The sequence below is a fragment of the Rhyacophila brunnea genome, unplaced genomic scaffold, assembly GCF_057557595.1.
Source record: "Rhyacophila brunnea isolate RB1 unplaced genomic scaffold, BYU_Rbru_1.0 scaffold_24, whole genome shotgun sequence".
NCBI lineage: Eukaryota > Metazoa > Arthropoda > Insecta > Trichoptera > Rhyacophilidae > Rhyacophila > Rhyacophila brunnea.
This window is the reverse complement of record NW_028232904.1, coordinates 1,760,353-1,784,068: the sequence shown is the minus strand read 5'-3', so window position 1 is coordinate 1,784,068 and position 23,716 is coordinate 1,760,353. Positions and strand designations below refer to the sequence as shown.

At 35.4% G+C, this 23,716-nt stretch overlaps 1 protein-coding gene across 1 annotated transcript; it reads left to right on the top strand.

Moving 5' to 3' along the window:
* Positions 1-822: 822 nt before the first annotated feature.
* Positions 823-21,128, top strand: Tmtc4 (Transmembrane O-mannosyltransferase targeting cadherins 4). The gene is made up of 10 exons (XM_085951462.1): positions 823-1,139; positions 3,659-4,127; positions 5,696-6,046; positions 7,715-7,920; positions 9,432-9,612; positions 11,188-11,504; positions 12,373-12,514; positions 13,198-13,312; positions 15,564-15,752; positions 19,730-21,128. The coding sequence occupies exons 1-10, from the start codon at positions 910-912 to the stop codon at positions 19,852-19,854; spliced, it is 2,325 nt and encodes a 774-aa protein (XP_085807588.1). The 5' UTR covers positions 823-909; the 3' UTR covers positions 19,855-21,128.
* The last annotated feature ends 2,588 nt before the right edge of the window (positions 21,129-23,716 follow it).

Sequence of the window (23,716 nt, the reverse complement as noted above, 5' to 3'; positions counted from 1 at the left end):
TTGTCGGACTCCTTTGCTGATAGGAAATCTGCGCGATGGTTTATGGAGATTTACAGATGCTGTTGCGCTACTGTATATATTATTGAAAATATTTATATAGCGTCCAGGGATTCCTTGTTTTCTGAGTGCGTCGAGTGTTGAACATTTCTTTATCGAATCAAACGCCTTCTCATAGTCTATAAAACCCATGCATAGTGGCAGTTTGTATTCCTGGTACCGCTCTATGATTTCTCTGACGACTTGGATATGGTCCATAGTGCTGTATCCTCCTCTAAATCCGGCTTGTTCTCTCGGTTGGTTCTCGTCTAGTACATTTTGCAGACGGTTTGAGAGAATTTTTGTGAACGTCTTGTAGAGAATAGGGAGTAGACTTATTGGACGATAATTTGCTAGGTCTTCTCTGTCACCTTTTTTGTGAAGAATGACAATGCTGGCATTTTTCCATACCTCCGGGACATCCTCTTTGCATATGCAGGCTGTGAACAATTGTGCAAGTAGTATTAGTATGTATTCATATGAAAAACATCCTTAAAATTCCGTCAAATGTGTTTCTAAAATATTCTCGCTCAAATTGTAGGACTTTATTGGTTACTTTAGCTGAGGCTTTTTTAAATTATCTGTTATTTTTTTTAATTGATGGTAAGCACTATAATTCTGACTACTAGGTACATATTTAAATTTAAATATTTTTTGATTCTAATGTTAAACGGTTAAAATAATTATATTATTCAGTAATTAATTAAAACACTTCATTGGTTATTTTCATGTTGTACTTTTGTCTATGATAGGTTGAAATTTATGTTTTTGACAGATAGATAAACAACTTACAATTTTTACGGTTATGTTCCGTAGTTGACAATAATAGAATTTAATTATGCCACCGTTGAAGTATCGTAAAGTTATCTTATAATGATGATTATTGTTAAAATATTACTCCTTGCGTGTTTCTCCATCTTTATTTATGTGTTTTCCTTGGATGGAGAGTTTGTTTTTGACGATTCCGAGGCAGTCGTCAAAAATATCGACTTGAATTTGGACTCAAATATCTCAGTTTTGTTTAGCCATGACTTCTGGGGCGCCGACATCAAAAGCAAACTCAGTCACAAGTCGTACAGACCGCTCACAATCTTGTCTTTCAGGTAAAATCACCATACTATGGCAGTATTTTAATTTACGTATATCGGCTAAGCCGGTCGTCGCTTTTAGTAGCAAGCAGAGGGTTATGGATTGAGGTTTAAACTCAGGATCAAACAGAGAACGTTCCTATATTATACGAAACAGACATAGCAGCCAAATCATTAAAACTAACAAAATGCTGAAAATGAATTTAGGCTAAATTCTATGTTGCTGGTTAGGTATATCTCTAGAAATGCAGAATAGTCGAAAATTTGCTCAATACGGGATACTCTATCTTCAGACGCGCACAAAAAATGGAAAACATTAATTTATTTAGGTAGATAAAATCGTCTTTGTTCTGGCAGAACACACTGGAGAATACTAGTTTTGAGTAATTTGACTTTGAAGTTGTTAAAATGTTTGAAATGGTCTATCATGTGAGTTTATTAAGTAATCGTAAAAAGGATTACTTTAAAATAAAGACTGTATATTTATTAAGAAGGTTTCCAGTCGGTAAAGTTTGAAATAAGGAACATTTTGGTATAACTAACTCGATGTCATTTTTTCGAATTAGTGTCTTCTGCCAGAACAGTGACGAAATATTACTTCATATTATTCTTCATCCAGACCTCATGACTGTGGATCGTGACCCAGATGATTTGGCTATCGAACAGCCGTCTAAACGGGATGGGCACATTATTCTTAGCGTTAAATGACACGCAAGGACTATGGTCACTGGAAGACCCATGACACTCATAGATTGGTGCAATTACCTGTGGCATCCAATGTTTGCTTTAAAATTCTGATACAGCATGTCTAAAAGACAAGACAACTTATTTAACATACTAATAATTATGACTGGTATGCCACACGCATTCGATTACCACTTGTGGATGCGACATCTCACAATTACTCGTAGGTGAACACCCATATACCTCAGTGGCGAAGGGTGGAGATAGGCTGTTAACCCTTATCATACCGGACCCGGAATTTCCGGTTTTTTTCCGGGCCGTAAGTAATTAATCTAATATTTTCAGCCATCTATTGACTTTTTCCAAAAACTTTTGATGCAGTCAAGTAAGCAAAAATTCAAACCACTCTTCTGCATCGTTTGTTAGTAGATACTACTACTATCGACTGGAAAACTTGCCATAACGTATTTGTTTTTATTGAACTAAGACTACAATGTTTGATTGTGTTTGTTAGTTGTTAAAATTCAATTATACCCTGCCTAATTCAAGTCATAGAGATAATAGTCAAAAAACATGTGTTTATCTATATATAGAAGAATTGTTATTGATTATGGTTTGGTATACGCCGGGCTTAACACGTTGATCGCCATGGGGGTCACCGGTGACCGGCAAAGAAGACCTAAGTACCTTAGAGTTGTTCTAGAGCGCCGGCGGGCATGCACGCAGTGAATTTTTTGATACGCGGTGACCGGCATGGCCCTTCTGTATAGTACTGCCACATGACCTGAGAATATTCCTTCAAAGTAAAGGAAGATAGGCTCACTAATGTAAAGAATGTACATAATGAAAAAAAAAGTTTTCCTTTTAAATCGTAAATGTGTTTTTATTGATAAAAAAATAAAAATTAAATAGATTATAAAAATGTAAGTTATAAAAATTATGTAATTAATAAAAAAATAGAATTACAAAAATGATTATAATGTATGTATACGTATATTTCCAGTTTATGTGTATCCAGGTATTAAACTACTCAATTTGAAAACTTTAATTCTGTATTTGTGCCTTTTCTGTTTATTATACTTTCTAAATATAATTCAACCTCGAAATGGCACCATGCTCTCGTCAACACATATTCTGGACAGGTGACCGGCGAAATGGCCGGCCCGGCGCAATATAATAAATTAACTTGTTGGCGCCGCGACGGACACATGAGGTCGTCACATCATAAAAACCAATATTTACGTAAAAAAATCATCAAAATGAAAAAAACATTATATTCTTTCATAACCTATCAAATGATACCTTAGAAACAAATAATCATTTTTTAACTATTTTATGTAAAACTAGTTGGCGATCAATGTGTCAATAAATTTAAAAAAAACTAACCAACATCATCAACAAAAAAGTATGACTGAAAAAATGTGCACTATTTTTGTTGGGTTGCCCATAGCATACCTAAACTATTATGGTTTGGTTTATGCAGGGCTTAATGAATTTTAGAAAACTAAAAACACCATCTGTAATAATTATGTATTATTAACTCAACGAATTAAATACGTATGACTGAAAAAGAGTGCACTATTTTTGTTGGGTCACCCATAGCATACTTAAACTATTATGGTTTGATTTAGGTAGGATTTCATTGAATTTTAAGGACTTACCAGCCCCATCTGCAAACTGTATTCTTGTATGACTGACAAAGTTTAGTGTGCACTATTTATATCGAATCTTAACAGCCTACCTCCACCCCTCGCCACTGCTGATCGCCCACTTCCCTCGAATAGGCACTCAATTCCATAGTACGCCACATCTTGAAGTGAAAATAGTGATTTTTTTTTGTATTTTTCCAGGTTCAACAAATTTATAAGCGGTAACAAACTAATACCATACCACTTCAAAATAACAAATGTTATAATTCACACATTGGTAACACTGGCAGTTTACACGTTCCTGCGTAAAGTATTTTACGAACAGAGCTTCAATAAAAGAAGAAGAAAGACTTATTATAGTGAAACAAACAAATCTAATATTAACAGTTTTTGGGGTGACGATGCATTTTTATCATCTTGTTTATTTGCCGTACATCCGATTCACGTTGAAGCCGTTGCTGGCATCGTTGGAAGGGCGGACATCTTGTGCGGTATCTTTTTTTTTGCAGCCATTTTGCTCTACGATAAATCTGCATCAAAGACAGACAAGACTGAAGGATATTATTGGCGAGTTATTAACCCAAAATTTAAACAATGTATATTTTTTCTTGCAACAATACTGTGCGCTGGTATATCTATGCTATCCAAAGAGCTTGGCATTACGTGTTTGGTAAGTTATTTAAAAATTCCATTCTAAATAATTCAAATTAACATTAAAATTCCAAATTATGCACAATATCGTCGGTGTATATGGTACATGATGATACAGGAGAAGGATTTTTAACGTTTACATTTATTTATTATTTATTATTACCTGTGGATATAAATGTCTAACAAGTTTATAATAAAGCTTAGAAACAATACTGTCTTTATAATAGGCTTTATAATATAATATTTTAAAAGGCCTAAAATGTCACATTCGCTTTTTATTTCTAATACTTAATGGATATTCGCCCTTACGATTATCATTATTAAGTACTTAGGTACCTAGTTAAATTTTTAACAAAAGCGTATTAAGTAGAATATCATTATCATATTATCATCAGCCAGGGTTGATCCACTGTTGAAATGCCTCTCGTAGCTCCTTCCACTCTTCTCGGTCCATAGTTCTTTGCTGCCACATAAATGTACCAAACTTTATGAGTTTGTCTATCCAGAAAGTTTTATGTTATGCCCAACATGCACCTTTATATGGCACATTCTCTTCAGTGCTACTCTAGGTTAAATAAATAAATAAATGAACAACTTACTTTACGGTGAAATGCTTCACAAACAACGTGCCATCCAACACAAAAGCTCACGGTGACCAGTACTAACCGACGACGCGGATCACCCCATTATTTAGTTTTTATAACGTACTTAGACTTGCTAATAATAATTTAATAAAATATTTTTTTTATTCAACAAATAAGAGACAAGATTTGACGAATTCAGGAATTAATTGATATCTACCTTAATTTAATATACTAAAACCGAAAGCCAACATTATAGCGCAATTCGATAAGCATTTCATGTAACAACTACTAGATAAAATCGTCGTAGTTCAATAAGGTGCCCATAGCTTTATTTCAAAAGGCATACTGGCGCGAATCCAGCAGTTACAGGTTCAAGTCCCGTCGGGTGTCGTATTTTTTCTACAAAATGATTTTTTCTGGTGAGTATATGCATTAGATGTTTTCAAATTATATATATTCAATATAGAATGTTAAGATCCTTTTTAACATCAGTTCTATTGTCCGTTCAATTGAGGTGTCCGTTTTGGTCCTTTCAGCTTTAAAACGGCGGTATATTTAGACGATCAGTAGTTGTCTGTTCAGTCGAGGTTTCAGTTGCCAGGTCAGTTCGGAATCGGCGGTGTATATTTACGTATTTTTTATCCACTAAAAATAAATAATATTTTTATAATTACTTTCTAAACATATTGATTGGTGTAATGTAATACCTATAATTAAAGAAATTATAATATTTCAATCCAAATTAGAAAAGTAGTATTAATAAGATGGCAATATACTTATTTACATGTCAATTTAACTGGCAACTCTAAAAACGGATACAATAACTGATAGAGAATCCATCCTGTCTCGTCTCCATATTGGTTTCAGTCGGCCGCTTCAGTTTTGCATTTACGGACAGAGACTGATTGGATAGCAAAACTGATTGTTTAAAAGCACCCTCAAATCTTGTGTTTTATTCGTTGAAAATAAAATAGTTTATTATTGTGTTATTGTAATTTTCTAGGGAATATGCAGTGTATACGATATTTTAATGATTCAAGAAATATCTGTAAAAGGTATTAAAAATACTTTCCGAGACTTGACAAACTCCAAAATGCTCAACAACACAACAATCATTGCTCACAACAACGGAGAAACACCAAAGATATCACAAAGAAAAAGTTTTGTTGATAATTTGGCAAATATCATTGTAAGACTTGTTGTGAACCACAAGGAGTTTATTATTAGACAAATTCTTCTGGCGCTTTCCGTTGCTGTGATGATATATTCAAGATGGGCAGTCATGGATTTTCGAGGACCCGTCTTCCAGGAAACCGACAACCCGGCATTGTTCAGCAAAAGTATTACTACTCGTGTGTGTATGTTTTTGACTAAAACTTTTACAATATCAACTGAAGGTACTTGTGTTTTAGTTCAACACAGGCTTGAGAGTGGGTCGATTGTTTGGGCCCCGCATCAGTTGAAATATGACCTTATGGTGGAGTCCAAAAGAAATTTTTGAGACTCCTTCATTTGAGGTTATATGGATCCTATCCGTGGCTTTATCCAACTGACTTACTCTTAGGTATACTTACATATTGTAGTTTAAATGCTAGAAGATAACAGTATTTGACCTCGTATTTTTTTCGACTCATACATGGTGTAAATGAGAACTCTGCCATTCTTAGTAGTATTGACTTGTGTGTCCCTGATAACTATCTTAGAAATCGGGAGCATGAATTGTTTGTTCTCCCGAGAAGCAGAACTAACCTGCCATTGGTGATGCCAATTGGGAGGGCAATAACTCTGTTCAACCAAATCGCTTCAGATGTTGATATATTCCACATACGTGAGAATGAGTATAAGTGGACGTTGTTTTATAAATTCTTAAAATAGGGTCCACTTGGCTCATTCGGTGTGCTTCCATGCTTTATAAGTTATATATTTTATATTTTTTTTTTTATAGTTTTTGTACCTTTTACTTTACTTTTAATACTGTTTTTGTGATACTGCATGTATTTATTTCTTCTATACACTGTTTTAAATGTCATGTTGTGAACGTCTTAAATTTATAATTTGTAATGTTTAAAGTATGTAAAAAAATTTGAAAATAACTACTTACCATGTTTCAAAGAACCAACTTACAGAATATATTTTTTCTATGGCAACCAATTCAATCACACTAAAAACAGTCGAAACTTTTTCGCAATCAAATTTCATATAATACATATTGATTTTTGTCTATAATACCCAATGACATTATTAATGGACGACGCACTCAATACAGTAGCTAGCTAGTAAATTTGCGCATTCGCATATATAGGTAGACGTCACGCAATTTCATTATGCGATATCACGCATCGGGAATTTATAGCAATATGACCTTTATTGTAATGGTGTTAGAACAGTGTTTCTAATGTCAATGTTCATTTGAGCAAACCCGTTCGAACCGAACCATTCGGCAGACCCAACAAAAAGCATCAGGAATTTATAGCAATATCACCTTTATTGTAATGGCGTTAGAACATATTATGCCATTCGGCAGACCCGACAATCAAGTGAGTGTCATTTTCTTTTCCAGATGATTCGTCCATATTAATGTCATTGATAATACCCCGTTTACACGTGCATAGATTTACTGAGAACCGTAACAAAATGTATGGGAAAACATGTATTATCCTGCAGTTGGCAAGATTGCGTACATGAATCAAACAAGTTTGGAAGGTTCCGAATTCAACACGAGTAAGATTATTTTCGATCTCCGCCTGCGCAGTAGAGCGATAGGTGCTAACATGCCAGTAAAAAAACAAACTACTCATTTTGAGCTTAACCGATTTTCAATACAACCTGTCAGATGACAACATCGCGCCTCGCTTACTCTTGAAGAATGAGATTGGAGAGACAGTCAGCACTTTTACGTGTAAACAATTATTGTCATGACAGTTTAAAATAAGCACAATTGCCGACAGTAATTCCATGCACGTGTACAGGCGCTTTAACATCGTGTAATACTAATAAATTTATTTTTATTTTTGTTTTTTAGTGGTCTACATACAACTATCTCTATTTCGTGAATTTTTTATTGTTCATTTGGCCACAGTGGCTCTGCTTTGATTGGTCGATGGGATGCGTTCCAATTTTGAATGGCTTATGCGACCCGAGAGCCATTTTTATATTCGTATTCTGGTGTTTTATCACTGGACTGCTGTACAGAATATGTGGCAACAAGGTTAATGGATCCCAAAAGAGGTAATCTTATATTGAAAATATTTTTTTAAACATCATTATCCTGGGTTGGTCCACTGCTAGCACCTTCCACTCTTCTCTGTCCTTAACATTTACCACCATGTATTTTTGCCAAACTTAATGATAATAAAATAATTACAAGATAAAAAGAACTTTTTATATACCACGTTTTTAAATGTTCTGTTGAATCATATAAACTTGACAATTCTATGTATTAATAAATACTTTTTTTTGTACTTGATAGAAATGGGTACTGAATAAATATTATAGATTACTGAAATGTCATTTTGACATTTCATATTGATTTCAATAGTAACGCACATATATATTAATAATTTAGTTGCTAGGACCATCCCCTTAGCAACCAATAATAGTATTTTACTTTTTACGTATTTCTTTCGAAATAACTTTTCATACAAAACAGAATTAACTAAAATTGAAATCAATTCTACTTAAAGATGGCTAAAAATATTAAAAGAATGCATTGGCATCGTGTTCTGATATATTTTAAAAGTTTCAAATGTCTAGCTAGTCGGGAAGTTAGTTAAAAATCGATTACAAGATTTGTACTGGATAAACAACCACCGGACAAACAAGAATATGAGCTAAGAAAAACGTGGTAAAATGAAACATCTGCCTTCTGAATTTTTTCTTTCTTTTGACCATGTTCGATCCTAATAGGATCATATGGACCTCTACAGAGTGCAGGTTTGTATTGACAGATACTTGTTTTTGGAAGAAATGGATGTTAGTCAGTTGCTTAACCTATTAGGTCGTTACATACATTGTTTTTTATTATTATTATTAACCATGCCCTTGCTTTTTCGTACAAGGTGGTTTTTTGTTAGTAATTTTAAACAATCCCAAACACCCAGGTTTTGAGAAAATCACATAAATATTTTGTGTCCTCACCGGAAATCGAACCCAGAACTCCCGGATGGAAGGCCAGCGCCTTATGCACTGCTCCACGAGAGCCGCCTGGGTCCATACATAGTCCAAACACAGATTGAAAAACGATATGTATATTTGCCAGACCCAGGATTCGAATCTAGGACCCACGATATTATGAGACGACGCGTTAGCTGCTCGGTCCCCATTTTCATTTTCAAATTCACATATTTAGGCCCTATTTTCATCAGTGGCCGGTTTAGATATGTTAGACGCCTAGTGCATTGACAGACTTGGAGAACCCCTTGCGACGATTTGGTACGTGTGATTAAATGTCATTGGATATTTAAAAAATGTACCGATCCCTAGGTATGTTTCTAGATTCTTTTTAATCTTTGATTAGTTCTATTTTACTGATATTGTGAGAAATACATATCTTTTAAAGATGTTGATACTTTCTGACAAAGCGACCGCTTCCTCTGCACCATGGAAAAATGACACTTATTCTACTTTGTGACTTTAAAACGTTTTCTTCAATATCAACATGATAAAAAAACCCACCGAAAAATAACCAGTGATTGTAAAGTCGCTTTACAAAATATAACGTAATTGTTTTTATATTTCAGGATTTATCTGATGTCCCTTTCGCTCATTGTAATACCATTCCTGCCAGCAAGCAATCTGTTCATTCCCGTGGGATTTGTGATCGCTGAAAGGATTCTCTACATCCCTTCTGCCGGTTTTTGTATGCTTGTCGTGATTGGCTACAGAAATTTGGTTAGCAGCGTCAATTCAAAATGCCAAAAGGTATATATAACAAACAAATTATGCATAGTTGAAGTGTTTGTAAAAAACCCCTACCTTATCACTAATGATATAATCAATAGGCGTATAAATTGTCAAAACCTTAAGGGGGGACATGCTCAGCGAAGGTCAAAATGGATCTTTTGTTCTATTTTCAAAGCATGATCCTGGACATACCTTAAACGTTGTAGATAATCTATTTATATAATTTTGAAGCCTTATTATCTTTTATATTTATTTTAAACATTTGATGACTGCATAAAACATTCAAACACGCGCGTTAACATCATTTTACTCCCTACTTCAATTATAGTTTGTCAATATATGGCTACGGCCGTATGTTGTAGCTTAACCACTGGGGAATACCAAAAGAAATGGCGTATTTCAAAAAAACACTACCTTGTTCTTAGGTCAATAATTATTATAAAGCAATCATTATTCGTAGGATGTTTATCACACTTGAATGGTCAAAGACATAGCTTATAATGAGTATCTTTAGAATTATCTTCAAATGTGTTAATCTTGCCCATTTTTTGAATAATAAAATGCCTAATTCTTGTCAAATTTGGGATCACAGAGATTACCAATATAATTTTTTATCGTAAATATTTCACTATAATAATGTCGATATAAATTATACTTATGGTTTTATAAATGCGTTTAAAAATTAATAAATGTAAAAAATCTTAACACCACTGCACATTTCATTTATGTACTGAAATATGACTATATTCTAAAACATTAGAGTGAGAGGTTTAAAAGAATACTATTTTATGCAATAAAAATACTTTATGCAGTCATCAAATGTTTAAAATAAATATAAAGGATAATAAGGCTTCAAAATTATATAAATAGATTATCTACAACGTTTAAGGTATGTCCAGGATCATGCTTTGAAAATAGAAAAAAAGCTCCATTTTGACCATGCTGAGCACGTCCACCCTCAATAATAGATAATTGGATAAAATACTACATTCAAGAGGTGTAAAATCATCAATACTAGGAAAACGATGGCAACATATTGGTAATTTAATGAAGTTAACTAATGAGATATAATATCAATATGTGTCCAGAAACTTTTACGTATGCAGTTTGCTGTATCACACTTCACCGTGAAATGTTGTATCGAAAATATATGGCCGTATATTAAAGACCGTCCAACCTCTTTGGGTCGTATAGTATTGACATAAAATGCATACCTAAATAAAACACGGTTCTTGTACACTTTACAGGAACCCAGCAGCAAACAGATTTTGAAAATAGCCAATATACTGGATTATTTGTTAGGTTAGGTTAGGTTTTTATTCTTGAATTCATGTATTTTGCCAAAATCAGCTATGAAAATTGAATTAACGTTCATATTGAATCTAATAAAATTGGAGACCGTATAGTGTGAGTATATGGTCATCTCTTTCCGATAAAAAGCTCACGGCGAACTGTGCCACGGTGAAATGTTATACGTATAATTTACTTGTAACCATATCAATAATATCAGTCTTTAACAAGTTATATTAGCTAACCAAATATTCTTACACGCTACTTTTTTTTTGTTGTTTCAAACATCTCACTTTGTTTCAGTTACTACAGTTTTCATTCTTGATGCTACTCATCATCATGGCTGTGAGATCCATTGAACGGAGTGGCGAGTGGCTGAATGAGAGGTCACTCTTCAATTCGGCGCTGTATGTGTGCCCGTTGAACGCCAAGGTCCACTACAACGTTGGCAAGAACGCTGGTGACCGGAACGAGCTTAAAACCGCCGAGGATGAGTATAGAGTCGCTATTAAATTGAACTCTAAGTACTATCAAGCAATGAATAATCTGGCCAATCTGTTGAAAGACCAATCAAGATATGTGGAAGCAGAGAAATTGCTCAAAGAGGCTCTGGCTATCAAGTAAGTATATTAATCAGTGGCAAAGAACGGAGGCAGATTCTGGAGATCCAACGTAAATAGTGCAAATTAAACTTTATCAGTTATACTTATTTGTTTTTTTATTGAACTACGAATACAAATTGTAGATGGTGTTGGTTAGTTTTTAAAATTCAATTAAAACTATAAAATATCTAAATTTATGCCATGTTTGTAACACACACACAATGTAACATACATAATTTTAGATATTTTATAGATAAGAACATATTTTTAATCTATTATGGTGTGGTTTTCTTTTTTTTTACCATGTCCGATCCTAATAAGATCATATGGGCTTTTTTTTTCGACCATGTCCGATCCTAATACGATCATATGGGCCTCCACAGGGTAGAGGTTTGTATTAACAGATTTTGTTTTTTACGAGAAATGGATGTCTGCCACTTGCTCAACCTGTTAGGTCCATACCCTGACTCACACACAAATTGAAAAACAATATGTGTACTTGCCAGACCCAGGATTCGAACCTGAGACCCACAGCGTGATAGTCGAACGCTTAAGCCGCGTGGCCACCATGGGTGTACATATGGGCTTAGTTCAATGAAAACAAATAAGTATGACTGACATAGTTAAGTTGTACTCCACAGTCTACCTTCATCCTTCACCACTGATATTAATAGATTTTTCAGTGGTCATCGCGTGTTTTTCCTTCACCTTTCCTCTACGTTTCGGGCTCATTTCAGAGGTCTTTCTCAAGAGATAATGTATTAAAGTGTATTGTCAGCTACCTATATGAATGCAAACGCCGCTCTGTGTCGAAAAGGGGTCAGCAAAATCAAGTACCTTCCAGCTTTACAGATAAGTTACATATTTCATTCATCTTTGTCTTCAGGGATGACTTCCCAGCGGCGTGGATGAATCTCGGCATAGTGCTGGCCAATTTAAAGCAGCTTGGAAGTGCCGAAAACGCGTACATGAAAGCCTTAAGCTACCGAAAGAACTACGCGGACTGTTACTATAACCTAGGAAACTTGGTAAACCTATTCAATTTTTTATATATTTTTTCCATAATATCATATTGTATCAAACTTCCGGTATTCAAATTTAGAACTAAGCTCACCACAGTATAAACTGTATTGAATGCTATGTAAAATGTTGGCATGTGGCACCCTCACTCAGCAGACAATTTATACTGGTGGATCAGCTTATCATGTGTTAAATGTAATGACTCGAAACAAAAAATGATCAGTCCAAATAAAAACTGTCCTAAATGCAATTCATTAGATTGACACCTGTCGTATATTAAGTGTACATCCTGAGTGGCAGCGTTGAGCGTTTTGCATAACTCAAACGTATAACCGTGTGTGAAAATGTTCGTAGACAATGTCTTTTTTTGGTTATACATTTATACGTTTGAATTGCGCATAACGCTCAACGCTGTGCCGAACGCTGGCACTGAGGCCTCACATTTAGATTATGATATTACTCACTCATCACTGCTTGTGAAGTGTTACATTGGTTTCAAGTCCGGAGCATAGATCGATTGAATTGGCAGAGTCGTAGGACGTACTTTCCATTATGAAAAACTACCACAGACGTATTCAGCATTTTTGATTCTCGGAAATGGCTCAAATTCCTGACAAACTTTTGTATTTCTGTAGAGACACTCCATCTATTTTAATTTAATCCAAGATTGTTTCATCGGTTTTAATTTCAGTATTTGGAACAAAACAACCATGAATTGGCACTACAGGCATGGTCTGAAGCAACGAGGATCAATCCAAAACACGTAGTTGCGTGGAGCAACACCTTGGCTCTATTAGATAATACAGGTAACCGATAAATCACTTAAATACAGTGAATTAGAAGTCTTCTTGTTACCGCCTAAAGCACGGCATCCTCAGAGGATCCAATTTCATGAGGCCAGAACGATTATCGGGCTGATTCACAGATATGAGCAGGTCGATTACGATACAGAAATTTCTAGCCGTAAGCAATATCGTTATTTTGTAAAAATATGTCAAATCATGCATCGAATCAATATGGCGTCACCTGCGCAGTCGAATCTATTTCTGGGGTGCGCAATGACAGATGGTTCAGTCAGCACGCGCCGACGCATGCGCAATGGACCGGTCGGTCGCTTCGAGCGAGATTGCCAGACAGATTGATTTGGTTTTTGGTCTCTCGCGTGGAACCGACGCACCTCCGCGAATTATTTATTTTTTAAATATGCTTTATATGCTGTAACTTTACTGTAAATGTATTCCGAACAATAAAAACCCCTGTTTCCGCCGTAAATCCGCGTTGTCAATCAAACACGCATGTCCCAGAAAGAAGAAGCCAGCAGACGATACCTTGACATTACATCATCCCGGAGGGGTCCAGCGCTTCCTACGCCCCCCCCTCCTTTCGGAGGTGACATTCTTATTCTACAACCCTATGTGGTTCTTAGCCTAGTCCAGCATCTGCCTCCTTCCAGGTCTGTCCAAATCCACTTCCCTCTAATTGAGGACACCTAAGTTCTTTAAATCCAATTCAACACAATCCTTCCATCTTGTACGATGTCGACGAGGTCTTCGTTTGTTTTCCAGCTTCCCGAATGTCATTTTCTTTGTCTATTTTGGAAGTACGGCCTTATGGTGAAGAGGGCTCAGAAGAAATTTTTGAGAATGGCTGTACGGATATTATCCGTGGCTCTATCCAACTGACTTTCTCTTAGGTATGCTTACATACTGTCGCTTAAAGTTTAGAAGGGATCTTTACTTAGCTATATATTTTCTCCAACTTATACGCAGCGTAAATGACAACTCTGCCATTCTTGGTAGTATGGTAATTATCTTAGAAATCGGGAGCATCCGTTGTTTGTTCTCCAAGCTACAGAACTAACCTGTCATTAATAATGCCAATTGGGAGGGCAGTAACTATGTTCAATCAAATCTCTTCTGATATTGATGTATTCCACTTACGTGAGATTTACGCGGACATTGTTTTTTACCTTTTCAGATAGAGTCTGCTTAGTTCACTCATACATGTACTTTTATTTTTATTATTTTATTATTTACTCATATTAACCTGTATTTTATTTTAATATTAAGACTTATTACAACGTTTTTCTTAGCTCGTATTCTTATTTGTCCGGTGGTTGTTTGTCTGGTACAAATCTTGCAATCGATTTTTAACTAACTTCCCGACTAGCTAGACATTTTAAACTTTTAGAATATATCAGTACACAATGCCAATACATTTTCTAAATACTTTTAGCCATCTTTAAGTAGAATTGAATTCATTTTCAGTTAATTCTGTTTTGTATGAAAAGTTATTTCGACACCATTATTGGTTACACCCACAATGGCCGCATGGCTTAAGCGCCGGTCTATGGTGTCGAGGGTCCCAGGTTCGAATCCTGGGTCTGGCAAGTACACGTCATATTGTTTTTCAATTTGTGTATGAGTCAGAGTATGGACCTAATAGGTTGAGCAAGTGGCTGACATCCATTTCTCATAAAAATAAAACTCTGTCACCTACCCAGCTCTTCAATTTTGGCCACACAATAAAGGTTAACGGTAAATTACATATACATATCGTCGGTGTTTTGTAAAAAGGGCGAATCAACCATTTTGGCGAAATCGAGATTTTAATGAAAATACAATATGTACCCCACTAGCTTTGTTGTGTAAAAACGGCGAATTTGTATCTCCACAGGAAAGTACTTAAAATTGATAATCGACTTAAATTAAATTAATTAAAATTACGAATAAAAAGCGAATGTGACATATTTGGCCTTTTAAAATATAATATTATAATGACAGTATTCTTTCTAAGCTTTATTATAAACTTGTTCGATATTTATAATCATCCACAGGTCATAAACAAATAAATGTCAATAGTTAAAAATCCTCTTTCTGTAAAATAGCATTTTGGTTAATTCGCCCTTTTTACAAAACACCGACGATATGAGCTGAACAGCGTAGACTAACGTTTGTGAGAATGAAACGAATGTTCAAATCACTAATTATCTGCGATTGCTGCCTATAGATACACTTGAGGATGTTGAATATTAAAAATAATCACATTACTTTACAGGTCAGATAAAGCAGGCATTAAAACTTTCCAGTGTAGCATTGTCAATGTTGCCGGAAGTCCCTGCGATTCACTTCAATGTCGCCAACCTTATGGGAAAAAGCGGTGACTTTAAGGCTGCCGAAGAACACTTCAAACATGCGATACGTTTGAAAGGACAGGCTACACCGGCCATCTATTATGCCAACTTAGGTAAGTAATTGTCAATTTTTTTAAAGACATGACATCGGATCCATATTTGAAGATGGCACATACAGAGAAAGGTACATCTATAAAATGTATGTGCTTTTAACAGTGATTTTTCTATTATCTCCCATGTGAAAGTGAGACAACTCCAATAGGCAGGCCATGTCTCAAGGATGGAAGACAGCAAAAATTGAATAGTAAATATTTAGAAAAATAATACTATCGACCGAGGATACTTGATGGAATTTGAATTTAAATTCTAATTGATTTGAGTTTTATACATATTACATTTGATTAATTTCTTACGACCCAGGTTTCGTCTTTCTACATCTTCAGGCACTATGTGTACTCACCAATGGCAAATACACTGACAATAAATACAGTTACCCCACGATGGCGGCGTGGCTTAAGCTTCGGCCTATAGTGTTGTGGGTCCCAGGTTCGAATCCTGGGTCTGGAAAGTACACATATTGTTTTTCAATTTGTGTATGAGTCAGAGTATGTACCTAATAGGTTGAGCAAGTGGTTGACATCCATTTCTCGTAAAAACAAGATCTGTTAATACAAACCACTCTGTGGAGGCCCATAACATGATCTTCTTAGGATCGGACATATGTAAAAACCTTATTACCTTAGTAAAGGATCAGATGTAAATCTTGACATATTGTCAAAAGTCGTTCTTTTATCTGGATTTTCTGGATGATTGACTGCTCTGTCCAAGAAATACCAAGCATTTGGCGCCAACACAGCATTTTGAAGGCATCAATTGCCTTCCGCTCAGGGTCCATTACTCGACGCAGTACAATAATGTTCGCACAAGCGTCATTTTCTTGGCAATTGAAATTCATCGATACTTCCATATAGTCGTGAGATGTGTCATAGAATTTTTCTCAATCTGTGTGCCTTCTTATTTCTGCTTCACATCCGCCTTTTCCACTAATGATCAATTGTCCACTGTTTCTAGATTTCGGAGTATATTTCCTACCCCATCTAGCAACTTTGTTTGTTCTCTTTCATCAGCAGCAATTAGCGTAGTCTCATCTGTGAATCTTGAGATATTGTTTACACCGATTCAAATGTCTCAGGTCAGTCCCTTCCAAATGTCAAATCAGAGTTTCTTTGTACATCGAACTCGTCGTTTAATGACAGCATAACACCTATATTTTTGTCCGTGAAATTTATTTGTTTTGTACGATTCGGATAGTTGAGGTTCTACTGTAGTAGTGACGAAGGGTGAAGGCTGTTAAGATCTGACATAAATAGTGCACACTAAACTTTGTCACTCAAATGTATTAATATTAATACTATCGACCGAAAGTACTCGATGAAATTTGAATTTAAATTCTAATGGATTTAAGTCGTTTGAGTCGTTATTTTGCGACCCGGGTTTCGCCTTTCGGCATCTTCAGGCACTGTGTACACACTGGCAAATACACACTAACAACGAACACTCTAACTTATATAACAAATCAGTAGAATATAGTAGGTAAAAACTAATTTATCACCTACCTATTAAGTCAAGGATCCAATAAAAAAATATAACAAACAAATTATGAATAGTAAGTTGAAGTGTTTGTAAAAACCCCCTACCTTATCAATAATAATACACTCGATAAGTGTATAATAAATCCTCAAAACCTAATAATAGATCATTAGTATAAACAATAAAATTACTACACTCAAGAGGTTTAAAATCGTCCATTCTGGGAACAATGGTAACGTATTGGGAATTAATGGAGTTATTTTAATTGAATTAACGCATTCGCTGCTGAAGAGATAATGAGATTTTATTTGCCCACTTTAAAATGCACGTTAATTACATCGATCGGCTGCCTGGTCATTACGCGCCGTGTGCGTCTTCCGCGTCCAAAGTATTAAGACTACAGTATGTAGACAGTGCATTAAAATCAGTTTAATATAAATCGGCCCCTATTTCAAAAATTCAGGAAAACAAAAGAAGTATCGTCAATATTCTATAGAAAATTTAAAATTGAATTTTATTCTTTCTACAAAACATTTGAAAAGTGTAATACTGTCAGTGATATTTTTAAGAAAATTTCAAGTCAGAAAGATAAAGGACTATTTTATGAAATATCACAAATGATTGCAAAATCTGGTGCACCACATATAAGCGGCGAAGAGTGGAGGTAGCCTGTTAAAATCTGACATAAATAGTGCACTAAATTCTATCTATTTCTAAATTCTGTCAGTTCTGTTGTCCGTTCAGTCGCGGTTTCCGTTTTGGTCCGTTCAATTTTGAAACGGCGGTGTGTTTAGACAATCAGTTGTCCGTTCAGTCAAGGTTACAGTTGCCAGGTTAGTTCGGAATCTGTGGTGTATATTTACGTAATTTTTATCCACTAAAAATGAATATTATTCTTATAATTACTTTCTAAACATATTGGTCGGTGTAATGCAGTACCTATATTTAAAGAAATTATAATATTTCAATCCAAATTACAAAAGTAGTGTTGGCAACATGCTAATTTACACATCAATTTAACTGGCAACTCTAAAAACGGATTCGATAACTGATAGAAAATCCATCTTGTCTCGTCTCCATTTTGGTTTCATTCAGCTGCTTCAGTTTTGCATTTACACGTCAGTTTAACGGACAGCTCGACGGATACGGAGACTGATTGGAAAGCAAAACTGATTGTTTAAAAGCATCTTTATAGCACTACAACCCTTGGCAGGTCTTGACTTCCTTCTACAACTTCCTCCATCCTGGATGATCCAGCAACGACATTCTCCAGTTGCTTTCACAGAGTATTTTTAAATCTCCTGTGACGCAATCCAGCATGTCAATTTCGGCCGTCCAGGTCCTCTCTTGCCCTCAGGGGTTGCGTACTTAGCCCACCTTGCTGGTATATCCTCAGACATTCAATGCATGTCACCAATCCAGTGCAGTCTCTGCATCATATGCCACGTGATCTTCTCTAAGAAGAGATTGATTGATTAAACCCTATCGAAAGCAACCCACAATAAAAAAAGGTAATTGTGCCGCAGATGCCCGCATGAGCTTTTATAAATTTTTTTTAACGAAAACAGTTTATTCTATGTAGACAATTATATTAAATACCTTTATCTATCGGCGCAGATGCTTTTCGATCTAATAATAATTTGTCAATTTGAAGTTTGAATTTTTCATATATTTTAATGTATCATTATCACACACTAAGATTATATTGGTTACATGTAAGTTGTACGTATGCAGTTCATCGTGGGACACTTATCCGTGCGCCGCAGTACGTGAAACGTGAGTTCGTATAACATTTTATCAAATGACGAGTTATTCGTTGAACATTTCACCGTGGAATATATTTTTACGTATCTTACAAAATGCGGCGATAGTTTGCAAATGGTACTGTTCCAATTAGATTAACCCTAACCTAACCTAGTAAAGACATCTCATAAAATTCGCCACATGTTGTAGCATACGTACAAATATACTCCACGGTGAAATGTTCAACGAAGAACTTGTCATTTGATTAAATGTTACACAAACTCATGTTTCACGTACTGCGGCGCAAGAATAAGTGTCCTGCAGTGAACTGTTTACGTACAAATTTCCGGATACGGATTATATTAGGTCGGGGTTAGATTAGGTTTGGTTTGGTCTAAAAATAAAGTTATAAAATCTCATTCGGACATCTGCGGCATATTTACCGAAAAAAAATATTCTTTTCTACAAAATATCTTAAATTACCTATGGTTTAAAGGCATAGTTTTAAATATTTTATAGATAGACAAATATTTTCTGACTATTATCAATAAAATTATTTGGATTAGGGAGGGTTTAATTGAGTTTTAAAAGCTAAGCAGCACCATCTGCAAATTGTATTCTTAGTTCAATGAAAACAAATATGTATGACTGACAAAGTTTAGTGCGCACTATTTATATCGAAGCTTAGCCTACCTCCACCCCTCGCCACTGTACTGTAGGTATCTATTTTAATTCTTTGTTGTTTTTATTATTTCAGGAGTTCTCTACCATCGATGGAAGAAACCAGAAAAAGCAATTTTAATGTACGAAAAGGCGCTTACAATCGATCCAACACTCAAAAGTGCCAAAAGCAATATGAATATTCTTAAAAGAAACGAATAATGTAGTTATTTATAATATTGATTGAGGTAAAGATCCAATTACAACAGCAGACTTACAGATCCACGCCAATCGGTGACCCCTTCTCTAACGTTTTATATGATAATGTTTGCTGCGTGCTGTAGTGGCCTAGACGGTGCTGTAGTTATGCGGCATCGAGGGCAATAACCATGTTGAAGGCTATACTTCAGCTGAGGCATGGTCTAAAAAGATCTTGACTAGGCGATGCGCGGATTGTGCAAATGACGCGAGCTGAACGAAATATAATTTGTCATAAAAAATCAACATGAGTCCTTTTAATGTTATGTTTATTGTTATATTCGTAATAATAATAGTATATTCATTGACATGTTTTCTTTTTCAAGTACATGCGGAACGTTTTTTAGTCATCTTTTCACAATTTAAGAATATATTCCTCCGACGCCATCACAAAACAAATTGACGTGCTAACAGGTCGACTATCGCTCTCCGACTGGCAACGCGGCCGAAATTACGTCCCACATAGTGTTTAAAATTATTTTCCGTTTCACTTATGTACGCTGTTAATGAAATCTCTTCAGATATTGATATATTCCACTTACGTGAGGTGAATTTAGGTGGACGTTGTTTTATGAGTTTTTAAGATAGGGTCTATCAATAGTTCACACTGTGTGCTTCCATCTACTTTTATTTTTGTTATTTTATTTTATTTCTTATTTTATTACTTATTGTATTATTAACTCACATTGCTCTGTATTTGTATTTGAAAAATTGTTAACACTTATTTTATGTCATGTCGTGAACGCTTTAAATTCATAATTTGTCATGTTCGTTATATGTAAAATAAATAAATTTGAATTTGAATTTGAATCCGGACGAGTGAAGAAGAAAGTATTCAATGGCTCCCACGTGGCGCTATAATGTTATTCAATTGATACAAAGTTATGTTACTTTATTTTATTTACAAAGTGTTCTTATATTTAAAATTGGTTTGTTTTTCTAATCCTCGTTGATCGCGAAATTCCGCTTATAGTGGTTACCTGTAATAAATATAGCCTTCCTTATGTACATGTCATATTTGCGTTATGTTAAAAGCAAGGCAGGACACGCCACGTGCAACCCAAAGGTATGTGAATCTGGCAATGTAATTTGATCTTAATGATGTTTAATTTGCTTTGCAAGTAAAGTAACTAATTGCTAGACAAATACCATTTAGATGCCAAGATTTATCCCAGCTAATACGCATAGTAGATAGTGTGTATGTTTTACACACTTATAATAAAAAAACTTATTTATACATATATAAATAGATTGTGTTTTAATCAAATCCCTATCATAGTGTAGACTAGGAAACACTAAAATAAGGGTTACCTTCTGGGTGTGTTTCTAAGAAGGTTTATTCTCGAGTGTAGAGAAATATCATATAAACTTAAACACGTCTTAAAGAATATGCCATTTTCAATATTCACGTCAGTATCTTATGTATGTATTTTTAGGGAACGGCTTCATTGGGAAACCTTATCCCAACACTGCAATACAAAGGTGGAGGGAGCAATAATAAACTCACAATCACACGGCTCCATCCTGTTTAACTGGACTTGTTACTCGGCCAACATGTCCATGTGGTGGAGGATGCAAACCACATCCTCTGGGAATGTCTGAGAATGTGCTCCGAAAGGGAAGAGATGCTTAAGTCGGTCCAACCAGTTGTTGGGCCCATCGAGCTATCCGACCTGATCGCCATGAAGGCTAATTATATTGCATTTTAAAAGTTTGCGGCGTCTTAAGCCTCAATTACATTGAGCTTCTTTACGAGCTGTTTATTGGCGAATTTACAATCTGCCTGTAAAGTCGCCCAGTGTAATCATCGAATAAGCTAATAAGCAGGTTGTAAACACTCTACCGAGAAAGTTGAAAGCCGGTCAACTTTACACGCTACACGCCAGCGTGTGGGCCTACTGCGTCTGCGCAGTAGAGCGCAGTACCAACCTTCCGGTAAAAAAATGAACTACGTTCTGTCAAAACAGTCACTGGCTTGTGGCTTCTCAGCGAATGGAAAGTTTTGTGTGTAATCATCAAATTGCAGTAGCTGAATCAGCTGAACAGCTCGTAAAGAAGCTCAATGTAATTGAGGCTTTATTGCGGACGTGAAGATCTCTTCACATAGTTTTGTTTGTCCGTATTGTTTTGACTTTGTTTTTTGTATCCATGCCTTTTTCTCCTATTTTATTATATTGAGTATTTCATTAAACTCAGTCAAAGGTCACTTGATAGCGTGGCGATCTCAGTTTGGGTTGCTCCTGAGAGATTGCCAGGCATAAACAACTGCTAATGCTTCACACCAAACGTAGGCCCTTGTGATACACTGGATTAAGACCGAGCGTGGTGCAGGGTGGATTGGTTTGGATTCAATCAGTGCTTCATAAAACGATGCCGCGCTCTAACAGCTCAATAATTCAAGTGGATTTATTTAAAAATACAAAAAATCACTAAAAATACAAAGAAAACCCTTAAGTTTACCTCGCAGACGCCTGGAATTCCACAGAATATTATTTGGTGAACACTAATGTAGAACATACCCTTAACCCTAGTGATAAATTGGGGGGCCCGTTTTTAAGTGTGATGGCCATGATCGTGACATTTAATTTTAGATATTTTTAAAAATAAAATTTTAATTTTATCTCTTATGGTTTTTGTCCAGTAATTAATGAAATTTTAAAAACTCACTTCTTAATTCTACGATATTATTCAACGTTGACATTATTATGTAACTATTCATCAGTAAGTAATATATTATTATCTTCTTAAGTCTCGTAAGTATGACTGATGAGTACCTACCTTTGCATTATGATCCCCATAGACTACCTACTTCCAAAAGTCACTCTTTGCCACTGATATACAGATAGAAAAGGCAAATTGCGGCACTAAAAACACAAGTTGGCAGGATTGTGACGAGCTGGGAGTAGAGTGGTGGAATTCTACAGCACCTTCTATACTGACAGAACTGATGAAGGAACCCCTATTTACTACTTCTGAGTTAGAACATTCAATAGCATACATAAAAAGTGGGAATACTCCAGCTACCAATAATAGGTTCAACGGTAACAAAGAATAATTCATGCCTTTCAGATCCAGCGAATGCAGTTATAAGTTAGGATAGGTATATTAAACCTTAATTCTGCAGCATTTCCACAGGAAAACTACTAAAAATGCGGCTACAAAACGCAGTTCTTATTTCCCAATGAATACGACAAAATACTATTCATCAGATTTACCACCGTCTCAGCTTCAAAGAATTTTCCAAGGTGATTTTATAGACCCTGGCCGAATTCAAATTAGCATTACCTGATGCGGGTAGTTTCAATAAAGCAGTTTTCTCAGCTTCTACAAATTCCCTTTGACTTGGCATCAAATGGAGTAGTTTGCGTGCCAAGTAAATGCAAGGTATCTAGGGGGGGAAAAATAGACACTCAAGAGAACCGGCAAAATTATTGTGAACGTAATATCCTAGGAAAAGGCCCCAATCATCTTCCATAAGAATAGAGACCCTGAGGGTTTGATAAATTATCTACAAAGCTTTCACAAAAATACTCTTCAACCACCTGGAAGATATGCTAGACGAAAACCAACGGAGAGACCAAGCTGGATTCAGAAGAGGCTACAATACAATGGATCATACATATTATATATACAGGCTGTCTGAAAAGTTATAGAGTAATCGCGAGTCTAATACTACAAGGTTCTAAGTGTTCGTCCTTGAAAAAACAAACTCAACAATGAAGTAGTATTCTAAGCTGCCACATTGTTACTTTTGTTTCGTCAAGGACAAACACTTAGAACCATGTAGTTCTCCACTCGCGTAATATTAAGAATTAATAGAATTTTA

Bases quoted from the DNA above. Each gene is read 5' to 3' on its own strand.
- Tmtc4 (XM_085951462.1), top strand. From the start codon at position 910: ATGATGATTATTGTTAAAATATTACTCCTTGCGTGTTTCTCCATCTTT. The intron at 4,128-5,695 runs GTAAGTTATTTA...GTAATTTTCTAG, and splicing joins AGCTTGGCATTACGTGTTTG to GGAATATGCAGTGTATACGA. The intron at 7,921-9,431 runs GTAATCTTATAT...TTTATATTTCAG, and splicing joins GTTAATGGATCCCAAAAGAG to GATTTATCTGATGTCCCTTT.